Genomic DNA, 12,784 nt, shown 5'->3' with positions numbered 1-12,784 from the left:
CCTCCCATCCTAGACTCCGTTCCACTAGAGCGGGTCAAAGAATTTGATTATCTGGGCATTCGCCTTTGTGACAGTATGAATTGGAAGGCCCATCACCAGAAAGTGTTTCTAACCCACAAGAGGGTTGTTGGCGCTCTCCTCAAAGAACAACGTGCCTCTTCCACAAAACCGATCGGGGCACTGCTTGACATCTATAGGGCTAGGGTCGTGAGTGCAGCGTTGTACGGAGCAGAACTTTGGGGAACCCAGAAAGTGGACACCTTGGCCCACCTAGAAAACAAATTTCATAAAGACTTGATGAGGCTACCCCAAAGCACTCCCACAATCCCACTCTTGCTTGACGCTGGTACTCGCCCTATTTGTGATCAAGCCAAACTACGTCCCTTATTGCTGTGGTCCAGAATTTGGAATGTTCCTGAACTTCATAGCTATGCGGACGCCCTAAAAGATGTCTTGTCCCTCCCTGGCTGGCACAAGATCGCCTGGCTTAGAGAGGTGAAGAAGGCGCTTACCTTGCTTGGTTTGGGTTCAGCGTGGGAAAACAAAACTGCACCTTCCAAACAGGAGCTGAAGAAGACATACTGGACTTGGGTCGACAGCGAGAGACTGTGTAAATTAAACCATCCAAAAACTGTTGCCAACTTCTTGATGGTTAAATGTAACCCCTCCAGAGAAGCTTATTTGGACTTGATACACAGCTCTCATGACAGGGCTTTATATATTAAATTCAGGGTCGGGGTTTTACCCTTGTGCCAGTTCACTTCTACTTGGAAACCACCCTTGCAAACTGTTCCCGACTGTCCATTTTGTGAGCTGAAAACAGAATCTGTTGCTCACTTCCTATTCGAGTGCCGAGCCTACTTAGCTCCCAGACGGAGGTGGTTGAAGCCTCTTTTTGGGAGCCTAGGAACTCGTTCACACTTGGAAGCCTTGCGATTACTGCTCTCAGACGCAAGACCCTTCTTCTCAATCTGTTTGGCAAAGTTCCTAGGATGGGCCTGGCGTATAAGAACCGCTAAAAAACTGATGATCCAATAATGTCTCCCCTCCTTTTTTAACATATTTTTAGTCCAATGGACAGATCTCTTTTATTGTATAATGAATTGTAAGTTGTTTTTCGAATATTGTTATATTGTGATGTTCTGCTTTTATGATATGTTTTTATATATCGAAATAAAGCTTACTTACTTACTAAAATACACCCTTGGCACCCGCCTTAGTAAACAAGTGCATCAGCTTACCGAAAATGTCACTCTTGAGAGGAAAAACACAGAGAAGGGTGGCAAGGTACTCCAGTCACAGAGTAATGCTGAGCACATAAGCGAATTAGACCACCAAAATCGCCACTGGCATAACTGAAGGGCCAGATGTCAAAGTCACTGTTTTTTTTTTCCTCAGAGGAAAACGCTGCCAAACTGGTTTTCTGCTGATCAGATTTATAGACAGTGAGTCCAGACAAGTTGCTGAAGTAGCAGAACAAAGCTGACGCAGGTTGACAGACATCCAATAAAAAAAAACACATGCCCAGGGTGCAGGCTGTCCAGGTGGAACAGGACACTGGTGGGGCCAGCTGGGCATTACCTTTAGTAGTCTGAATTTGAAGTCTCTTTAAGTACTTAGTTTCTTAGGTTCCTCAACTTGTAGTCTCTTAGATCCTTAGTTGACCATCCTCGTCGCCAAAATGTAGTAAAGGAAAGATGCACAATCCTCTGTGTAAGTAAGATTCTTTATTGTAAGTTCCTTCCAAGATAGTAAGTACAAGAGTAGACAGGTAAAACCCCACCAGGAGCTAGCTGTTAGCAGCTCAGCCTGAGATGACCAACTGCCACAGTCAGGAAGATAGAGACACTGTGAGCCAGAGAGTCACCCAGGCATTCTATTATGTCACAGATGACTAAGGACAATCTATCTAGTGAAGAACAGTGGAAAGGACATTTGCCACAGTACACATATGCAAGCTTGGAACTGGTTTGCCATCTGATGAAATGTGCTTTGGAATGTTTTTACATCTTTTAAAGGATTGAATGGATAATTAGTAAAAAAGAAGGAAATGTAATACTTTCTTTTTTAAAACTTTTAATAAATCAAAACATCTTGAAAGCAGTGATCCGTTAAGGGGGTGCTGGAAGCCCATAGAACAAACTGTTCATCTTTCCCCCTCCTCTGCTAGTTAGGAGCTGGATATTGTCTGCCTTCTCTTGTTGACATTAAATGTGTTAAAAGTTGGATCTAAAGGTCAAATCCAAGGTTAACTGAGGTGTAAATGAAGGGAACAAAGTAACTTCACAAACCTTCATGTAATGCTGGAGATAAAATGTTAAACCTAACTTGGTATCATTTAGAAAAATAATTCACAGACATAGAAATAAGCATAAGACATTTCTGAAATCCCCAAATCAGGCAGAACATTATGAACAGAAAAATTCCAAGGAAATCCAAAAATGTCAGAAAACTAGAAAAGTAAACTCTTCACTTGAGAGGAAAACTGTAGAAGATAAGGAATGAGAGAGCAATCAAGACATTGTGCCTTGAACAGTGCATGCAACAACCCATCACCTTCCAGGGCTTGAAGTCCAGCTTGAGGCTCCCAGCTGCGGATCCTGATATGGACTCTGACACATACATGTCATTTAAGGCATGTGCCAAGGCGTAGACAGCTGTGTACACACTGTAGGTGAATCGATAACTGAAGGCGTTGATGGAGGGCAGGTCGTAGACTCTGAGGGTCTCATTTCCTGAACATATAGGGAAATATGGTAAATAAGCATGGACCAACTCAGCTTTAGAGATAATGACACATCCGAATATTGAAACCCAGAGCTCCCACAGGGCATTGTCATCTGGAAACTTCATTGGATCCACATCATAGAGGAAATCTCGAAATCCCACAATCTGTCCTTCCTTAATAGAGAAAGTCAGGGACCCATTTAATACAGTCAGGTCATCTAATCCATTCGTCGTTTTAGAAAAAGACATGCTTACGGTTCCAATCCAAATTTTATGGGGTATCCTTTGCCAAGAATCATAGTAAAATTGTCTTGTCATTGATGCGCTGGTGCTGTAGATGATTACAACCTGAGCAGTGCAGTTCTGTATGGCATCAATAATTTGATTAATCCTTTTAGCACTAAGGGAAGGTAAGTTTGTGGGCAATGTATAGGAAAACTCAACGCAGCCTCCACTCTGGGTGATCATCGTCTTCAGTTCTCGCATCGCGCTCTCTCCGCTGTCATCATCCGAGGCCAGGATCCCCACCCAGGTCCATCCAAAGTGTTTGAGCAGCTGAGTGATCCCCGCGTACATGGAGAGCTCATTTGGGACAGTACGGAAGAAGGACGGAAATCTCAATTTGTCACTGAGGAGAGGATCGAGAGCACCATAGCTGATCTGCAAACAAGAGCAAAAGAACATTCAAAGACATGTTTTAAAAACACATGATATTAGACAACAGCCTATAAGTGGCCAGGTTTACATGAAGACCACTGAGAGGTTTCTAATGCCCCACCTGTGCTAAATGTGCAACATGTGCAGACATATTCAACTAAAGAGAGGGATCATTTAACTGGTCCAAGATACACCTGCCCAAATGCGAGTGACATTTTGGGGAAATTACTCCTAACTTTGAATACCATTGTGCTTTTGGTTGTATTTAAATGTACTCACCATGAACTATTCACATTGCCACACTCAGGAAACCCTCTATGGATGAGGCCGAAAAATACTGGATGGTCCACATTAAGAGAGCCCATGAATGGGGAGATGAAACTGACAAGTTGCTATACTTGCTGATAACACAACTTGGTGTCACAGGTGGTTCCAAGTGCGGTTGCTCCAGATGGCACAACCCGCACGAAGGCTACATCCATTGCCTCCACATTTGTGGTCCCTCTGTAGTATGTGTCTTATGCCTGAGAGGGAGTCCACTTGCCACATCCATGAAGTCATCCTACTGTTGACTCTTTCTCCCTCTGACAGGTGCCATTTAGATCATGACCTAGAGCTGGAAGAGTTGGAGGATGCCCTTAGTGATATGAATTCAGGCGAGACCCAATAGCTTTCCTTTGAAATATTACCAGAAAGTGTGAAAACACATATTGGGTTCCACGCTTTCAATGGTTGGGGAAGCCATCCAAAAATATAAGTTCATTCTGCCTCAAGTTTCCAAATAAATTAGGCCCCTCCTAATGCCATATCAAGGGATATGGGAGTACTGGTTTGGCGGGATAGACTTTGTTCCAATCCGTAATCTAAGCTCCCACTCTTTGAGCATCCACATCTCTTTCTTCCGGAGTCTCAAATGGGACCTCAACCTCAACACATTAGTTGCCAATGACAAACAAGCACCTGACACTCTGAACTTTCTCTTACTATCATGGGGTAAGCAGCCCTGTTTAGGATGACAATACCTTGAGATTCCTGTATGTGTTTCAAATTGTACTGATCCTGATACCACAAGCCTGGTTCCACATGCCGGAATGTAAAGTCCTGTGGTAAATGTCACTGCACCACTTCAACATGGCTTTTTGTGTAGGACCTCCCTTTGGGCACATTAGCAAGGACAAAATGACATAACATACAATAATTCTTCAAACATATTCAGAGCAATGCAATAATTAACCAAATTCTGAAACAACGAATAAATTCAGTATGCACAGTTTATTTTTATAATTAAAAATAAGTTAAAAACAGAATAAAAAGTATATAAATCAAGGGAAAACAGACAATATACACGGGAACAAATAATACACTAAAGTTCATGCAATAAGTTCCTAAAGCTAAACAAAGGGAGATACACGGAAGGTATATTCAGCACCAGTCAGAATACTCCTTGATTACTATACGATGGATATTCTCCCCCAATTCTCAACGCGTTTCAACGGACAAAATGTCATACAGCCATCTTCTTCAGGAAAAATATTAGCTGTCTTCCCCAGATAACTGTAATTTAAGTAAAAGGTATCCTAGATACAGTATTATAACAAATCAAAAAAACTGAACATAAGGCAGAAATCCATCTACTAGACAGAATTGGTATTTTCTCGCTATTGCTCTACACATTGAAACACCTCACAACATACATTTATAACATATATCTTTGGCATATCTCACATTATAGGTATATCCACGAACATTTTGTCATTAACACTGGTTAACAGAGCAAGTCTTCTCCAAATGCCTTAAGGTTACAAACCATCTGAGTGCAGAAAATACTCTCAATAAAACGTATTTGTTCTATTACATTTGACACAGTTTCATTGTTCATTTATACATCTTGACATGATCTGGGATGGTTGTTGTGATTCCAAGATCGTTTATATTGTTGGGACCCAAAGGGTTCATTCTCCCAAGTAGTCCCAATTTTTTATACTACATATCATCCTCCCCGTTCGCCGAGTCCCATACTGACCTTCAAAGGAGGCTTTCTAAAAAGGTAGGGGATAGATATCTCCCTCCTCTCTGATAGGACGTACTTCCAGCTGCTAGCAGTATTTATATTGATCGTTTTGACGAAACTGTAATGTATAGAAGAACACCAATAGACTAATAAGTTCATTTCTTCTCATTAATATTTCATTATCCGATCAATCAATCAGTGACACTTATAGAGCGCGCTACATACCCGTAGGGTCTCAAGGCGCTGGGGGGGGGGGGGGTTCCGCTACTGCTCGAACAGCCAGAAATAGCTATATTACCGTATGCATTTACAATGACTAATGGGTCTTGGGTAAAAGGTCATAACCTCAAACAGCTATCTTTTTGTTTGTTTTGTCCTCTATTACAGCCCGACGCCATTTACAATTAGCAATCGCCGTTATGTCTATGGATATTAGCCATTATCGACTCAAAATAGGCGGAATAAAATACTCACATCCTATTTCTATCTCAAGGTCCTATCTGTGGATGCTAGATACTGCCACTTCATAGAGTAGATATATGTGGGTAATTTTGAGACCAAGCACATTGACAACGAAATGGCACCCTTTTTCGAGAATGTAGCGGGCTGGTACCGCTACATCGACAATATTTTTTTCATTTGGGAAGGGACCACTGACCTTTTGGAAGAATTTTTAAGTTGGATTAAATTGGGTGACCCAAACCTCAGGTTTACCTCAACGTACAGTACAACCAAGGTTGACTTCCTGGATATCTCTATAAAAAGCTCAGAGGGTGTGTTAGCAGTTGAGCTATTTACTAAACCAATGGCCAAAAACACGCTCCTCCATTTCTCTAGCTTTCACCCCAAATCCCAAAGAGAAAGCATTCCCTTTCACCAATTCCTCCGGCTTAGGAGGAATTGCTCTGATATAAAGGAATATTAATGAGAAGAAATGAACTTATTAGTCCATTGGTGTTCTTCTATACATTACAGTTTCGTCAAAACGATCAATATAAATACTGCTAGCAGCTGGAAGTATGTCCTATCAGAGAGGAGGGAGATATCTATCCCCTACCTTTTTAGCAAGCCTCCTTTGAAGGTCAGTATGGGACTCGGCGAACGGGGAGGATGATATGTAGTATAAAAAATTGGGACTACTTGGGAGAATGAACCCTTTGGGTCCCAACAATATAAACGATCTTGGAATCACAACAACCATCCCAGATCATGTCAAGATGTATAAATGAACAATGAAACTGTGTCAAATGTAATAGAACAAATACGTTTTATTGAGAGTTTTTTCTGAACTCAGATGGTTTGTAACCTTAAGGCATTTGGAGAAGACTTGCTCTGTTAACCAGTGTTAATGACAAAATGTTCGTGGATATACCTATAATATGAGATATGCCAAAGATATATGTTATAAATGTATGTTGTGAGGTGTTTCAATGTGTAGAGCAAAGCGAGAAAATACCAATTCTGTCTAGTAGATGGATTTCTGCCTTATGTTCAGTTTTTTTGATTTGTTATAATACTGTATCTAAGATACATTTTACTTAAATTACAGTTATCTGGGGAAGACAGCTAATATTTTTCCTGAAGAAGACGGCTGTATGACATTTTGTCCGTCGAAACGCGTTGAGAATTGGGGTAGAATATCCATCGTATAGTAATCAAGGAGTATTCTGACTGGTGCTGAATATACCTTCCGTGTATCTCCCTTTGTTTAGCTTTAGGAACTTATTGGATGAACTTTAGTGTATTATTTGTTCCCGTGTATATCGTCTGTTTTCCCTTGATTTATATACTTTTTAATCTGTTTTTAACTTATTTTTAATTATAAAAATAAACTGTGCATACTGAATTTATTCGTTGTTTCAGAATTTGGTTAATTATTGCATTGCTCTGAATATGTTTGAAGAATTATTGTACGTTATGTCATTTTGTCCTTGCTAATGTGCCCAAAGGGAATTTCTCTTTTTTGACAAAGTCAAAAGTCGGTAGCCCATCCCTTTGGTAGAGGGTCCCTCTCTCTTTTATTAGAGTTTTTGTGTAGGAACGCTTTCCCTGCAAACATTATACCAAGCAAAGGTGTAACGTCAGTTTGTAGATAAGGAGCAATGCCGTGCTTTCATTACGCCACCACTGCGTAGAACAAAAGTGAAGTAGCGGCGGCACACGGGGCTTGCAAAGGAGGCCCCTTGAATGTGACCATTGGAAACAGATCATTCAAAAGTTTTCCCAGAGAAAAAGCTGTTCTCAGTTGTACAAAACACCAATCAAAACAGGATTAATAGTCGTGGCAATACATTATGAGCTTTCCGCTTTAAAATCCTCAGAATTAATCCAAGTCCCGGCTAGCAGAGTGCAGGTGAATATGAATATTGCAATATATTTTATGATTTCCTATCAGAATTATTCACAGAAAGGCTTTTGGAAAATAAAGGGGGTTTTCAAAACAGGACACAATAGGCATTTCCAGGCCCATCTAACCCATGGTTTTGATCCGAAGGTATCTGCTATTTTCTAGTGCTTAGAAGCGGAATGGTTTGTGGATTTTAAAAGCACTTACAAATATACTTTGGGGTTGATTCCGATCTCGATCGGAAGGGCTTAAAATTGGATTTGGAATTTCCTACACTGATCCTGCCCCTTATTGTCTGACTGAATTGTTCACAGTTCTGAACGACCAAGTACGATGCCTGGAAAGCATTAGTGGTGTCTGAATCGGTTCTAAAAGGTAGTCAGAGAGATAGTGCCTTCCAGAGCTGATTCTTACAGCTCTAATGACTAGATTTTTTGAGACAACAAGTACAATGAATGATTCGGACAGCCTTTCTGATTTCGGTTGCGGATCAAAAAGGGTTATGGAACAGTTTTGGGGCTGGTAGCAGGCCCCCCTTTACCTGGGGCCCGTCCGAATTAGGCCAGTGGGTGTACCCATTGTTCGTCCATTCCCAACCATGCAGAATGTGGCAGGCACCATGGGGTTCCCCCAAAGGGTGCACTATTATCCCTAACCACCCCTTTTGTCAATGCAAGCCTGTGTATGCAATCAGTACATAGGCTGCTATTGAAGTTAATGGGAGCCCGACCAAATCGTATTCAGATGCATTCAAATGCATCATATTCGTTCGGTCAGACTCCCCGAGTTGTATGGCAAGCATTCCGGACCCTAGTCATTTAATGTGCTTCTAAACAAGATCGGAATCGGGCCCTAAGTGCCAGGATTTCAAGTGGGGTATAGATGAACTCTCAAGGGTATCATACCAAAGCAGTATCTCATTAATGCTTTTTTCCATTCCAGTGGCTAATATTGCATAAGATAATGTGCAACAGGAAACAACTTAATAAGCAATATTTTATATAAAACTTTAAGTTATTGCCTAATTGAGAGATGTTTAGCCAATTTATTAGTAAATTTGGAAAACATTTCAACCATAGGTCCCTGGATTCTGGTTGTTTTATGGCCCTTTTCAGATAAAATAACCAGCTAGAACCTTTATTTTTCATTTCTCAAAGGTAGAAACTCAGGGTCACCTCTTTTTAACTTATAACAATAGAGAATAAGTCTGTATGAGCCATTTGAATCTATTCAAGTTAAACTCTATTCTCAGTTGTGCTTGTGGGATGCAGGAGGAAGTCAGAATGTCTGCGTGGTAACTCCCACAATGTGTTATCTCAAGCTAGCCACAAAGTTTTTCTTTCAGTATAATCAACCCAGACAGGATTTTCGAAGTTAGTTTGGACTCCATCACCTTACACAAATGACTTGTGTCAACACAAGATGTTCTTTAAAATACAACAGAATATTGTGTTTAGAAAGCTGGCCACATTCCTAGTTGATATCTTGTGTGCTATTGTGTGCCCCCATCCTTAATCCACACACCTAAATATTTATAGCTGAGAACCTTCTCCATGGAATTTATTACCAATTAATCAGTGGCCTTTCTTATTTTTGTTTCTACAAAAAACAATGATCTTTCTTTTAGATGTGTTAATTTTAATACCATTGCTCATGAAATATCTTATAAGTTGATCTAATTGCTTTTGGAGACCCGCTCCAGTTAAATCCAACAGAAGAGTGTCATTGGCATACTGATATACACCTTCAATTCTTCTAACTATTTGGGATAAGGACTATGGACAGGTGTACCGAGTATAAGTTAAAAATCATACCAGGCAGGATGTTTGAAGTCCTTATTCGTAAACATGCTCTCTGAGGTGGCCCATTTGGATGTAAGTCTTATCTTTCCGCAGGTGCTTGAATAGAGATCAATCATTTCCCTCAATAACATTTGTGGAATGCCAAATTCATGGTGTTTTACCCAGAGCACACCCCTATTGACATTGTCGATTGTTGTAGTAAAATCAATAAAGGCTACATAAAGTGCAGCAAGCACTCAATACTTGCCAATTGTTCTCTACCAGAGTTCACAGCGCTTGTAGATTGTCCTCGGTACTGTACATTGAACAAATCCTATTTGAAAAAAAGGAATTTGTTTTTGCTTAGTAGCCAACTTGTTCAATTCTTTTAAAAGTAACTTTGCTATATTTTGTTTTCGATATCCAATAATTAATGAGACGAAAGTGCTGAGGTGATCTACTTGACCCTGACCATGAATGAACTTCTCGAGGAATCAGTGATAATATCATTAGCAAAGTATGCGTCATAAGGTGATCCATCAGCAATTTAAAAAAAGAGGCCGGGATGCTATTAGCCCCATTGCCACATGAAGATTTATTTGCTTTTTGTATATCTGACACCAATAAAACATCTACCTTCACTTTCCCGTTAACATTGAATACCTCTTTTGTTTGATTCCCTTGAGAGCTCATCACTCAAGTCAAGAGGCTCTTATCTATTAACCCCTTCGCTGCTCATGACGAGCAGTCATGTGGTTAAAGCTTTCCTGTCCAAGAATACCCTTGAAATATAGTCCATCCAAGCGACAAGGGTGATATTGGTTATCAATCAATCAATTGATCAATCAATGTACTTGTAAAGCACGCTACTTACTCGTGAGGGTCCCAAGGCGCTGTAGGGAGGGGGTGTGTGCTTCTTCAGCTCGAAGAGCCAGGTCTTGAGGAGTCTTCTGAAGGCGAGTAGGTCTTGAGTCTGCCGTATATGGGTGGGGAGGGTGTTCCAGGTCTTGTCGGCGAGGTAGGAGAAGGATCTGCCGCCGGAGGTCGTTCATTGGATGCGGGGGACAGCGGCGATGGCGAGGCTTGCAGAGCGGAGCTTGCGGGTGGGGGTGTGGAAGTGGAGTCTGCTTTTCAGGTAGGCTGGTCCGGTGTTGTGAAGTGCTTTGTGTGCGTGGGTGAGGAGCTTGAAGTTGATCCTCTTGTCGACGGGGAGCCAGTGTAGGTTTCCCAGATGGGGGTGATGTGGCTGCTGCGGGGGATGTTGACGATCAGTCAGGCGAAGGCGTTCTGGATGTGTTGTAGTCATCATAGTTGTTTGGCTGGGATTCCTGCATTGAGTGCGTTTCCGTAGTCCAGTCTGCTGCTGACGAGGGCCTGTGTCAACATTCTTGTTGTTTCAGTCGGGATCCATTTGTAGATTCTGCGGAGCATGCAGATGGTGTTGTAGCAGGAGGAGGAGATGGCGTTGACCTGCTTGGACATGGAGAGAAAGGAGTCGAGGATGAATCCTAGATTGCGTGTGTGGTCGGTGGGTGTTAGTGCTGTTCCTAGTGTGGTCAGCCACCAGGAGTCATTCCAGGGTGAGGGGGTGGATCTGAGGATGAGGAACTCCGTTTTGTCCCAGTTCAGCTTCAGACGGCTGCTCCGCATCCAGTCGGTGATGGCCTTCATTCCTTCACGGAGGTTGTTTTTGGCCGTGTGTGGCTCCTTGGTGAGTGAGCGTATGAGCTGAGTGTCGTCGACGAAGGAGATGATGTTGAGGTCATGATGGCGGTCCACTAGTGCGAGGGGGGCCATGTAGACATTGAACAGCATCTGGCTGAGGGATGAACCCTGGGGGACACCGCAGATGATGTCGGTGGCTTCGGATCGGAAGGGTGGGCTGCAGACGCTCTGGGTTCTGCCAGTGTGGAAGGACGAGGTCCAGTCAAGGGCCTTCTCTTGGATTCCAGCTTCTAGGATGCGTGTCTTTAGAGTGCGATGGCAGACCGTGTCGAAGGCAGCTGACAAGTCTGAAAGGATGAGGGCTGTTGTTTCGCCGTTGTCCAGTTGGTGCCTGATGTCGTCTTTTGCGGTGATGAGGGCTGTCTCAGTGCTGTGGTTTCATCTGAATCTGGACTGGGACGGGTCCAGGATGTTGTTGTCTTCAAAGTGGCAGGTCAGTTGCATGTTGACGATTTTCTCAATGACTTTGGCTGGGAATGGGAGCAGGGAGATGGGCCGGAAGTTCTTGAGTTCCTTGGGGTCTGCTTTGGGCTTCTTATGGAGGGTGTTGATTTCGGCGTGTTTCTAGCTTTCCAGGAATGCCGCTGTTTCGAAGGAGATGTTGATGACCTTCCCTAGTTGGGGTGCGATGGCTGCGTCTGCTTTGTTGAATACGTGGTGTGGGCACGGTCACACCGAGATCCTGAGTGGATGGAGTTCATTACCTTGCGTGTCTCGTCGTCGTTGACGTTGGACCAGGAGATCATGCGGTTGGCGCTGGTACTGTTTACAGGGGAGGTGGTGTCTGGCATAGTTGGCGGGTTGGTGGTGTTGAAGCTGTCGTGGATGTCAGTGATCTTATGGTGGAAGAAGATGGCCAGTGAGTTGCACAGTTTTTGTGAGGGTGGGATGTCGTTGGCGTTGGCTCTGGGGTGGGAGAGTTCTTTTACGATGCTGAAGAGCTCTTTGCTGTTATGTACATTGTTATCCAAGCAATATATGAAGGAGGATCTCTTGGCTAATCTGATGAGGTGATGATGTCTGCGGGTAGCGTCCTTGTGGGCTGCGTAGTAGTCTGGTGTGCATTCTTGGAGCCATGTCTTCTCCAGTTTTCGGCATGCGCGTTTGGAGGCCTGGAGCTCATTAGTGAACCATGTGGCTCTCTTGCAGGTGTTGCTGTTGGAGGGTTTCTTGAGCGGGGAGAGGGTGTTGGCGCAGTTGTTGATCCACTGTCTGAGGTTGAGGGCTTTGGCGTCAGAGTTGGTTGGGTCGCTGGGTGCGTTCTTGGCGAGGGAGTTGAGTAGCTGGTCTTCGGTGACTTTGCTCCGGCGAGGCAGCTGTTGGATGCAATGGTGCGTGGTTGGTTTCTTGAAAGTGAAGTGGATGCAGTGGTGGTCGGTCCAGTGGAGTTTGGTGATGTAATTAAAGGTGACATGGGAGCCTGTGGAGAAGATGGGGCCATTCTTGTGGCCAGCGGCGTGGGTGGGTGTGGTGACGAGTTGTCTGAGGCCGAGGTTGGAGAGGTTGTCGATCAGGGTGGCTGAGTTGGCGTTGTTG

General features: G+C 43.1%; 1 protein-coding gene across 1 annotated transcript in view; it reads right to left on the bottom strand.

Annotated features, from left to right (window-relative positions):
- The window catches only part of LOC147725231 (extracellular calcium-sensing receptor-like), a 117,044-nt gene that overhangs the window by 71,721 nt on the left and 32,539 nt on the right, over positions 1-12,784 (bottom strand). Inside the window, exon 3 of the mRNA XM_086918218.1 lies at positions 2,557-3,387. Coding sequence (XP_086774344.1) covers positions 2,557-3,387 — 831 coding nt within the window. The remainder of the gene's footprint in view (positions 1-2,556; positions 3,388-12,784) is intronic.

Source organism: Lissotriton vulgaris, chromosome 4_1 (genome assembly GCF_964263255.1).
Source record: "Lissotriton vulgaris chromosome 4_1, aLisVul1.2, whole genome shotgun sequence".
NCBI lineage: Eukaryota > Metazoa > Chordata > Amphibia > Caudata > Salamandridae > Lissotriton > Lissotriton vulgaris.
This window is presented reverse-complemented; position numbering and strand designations above follow the sequence as displayed.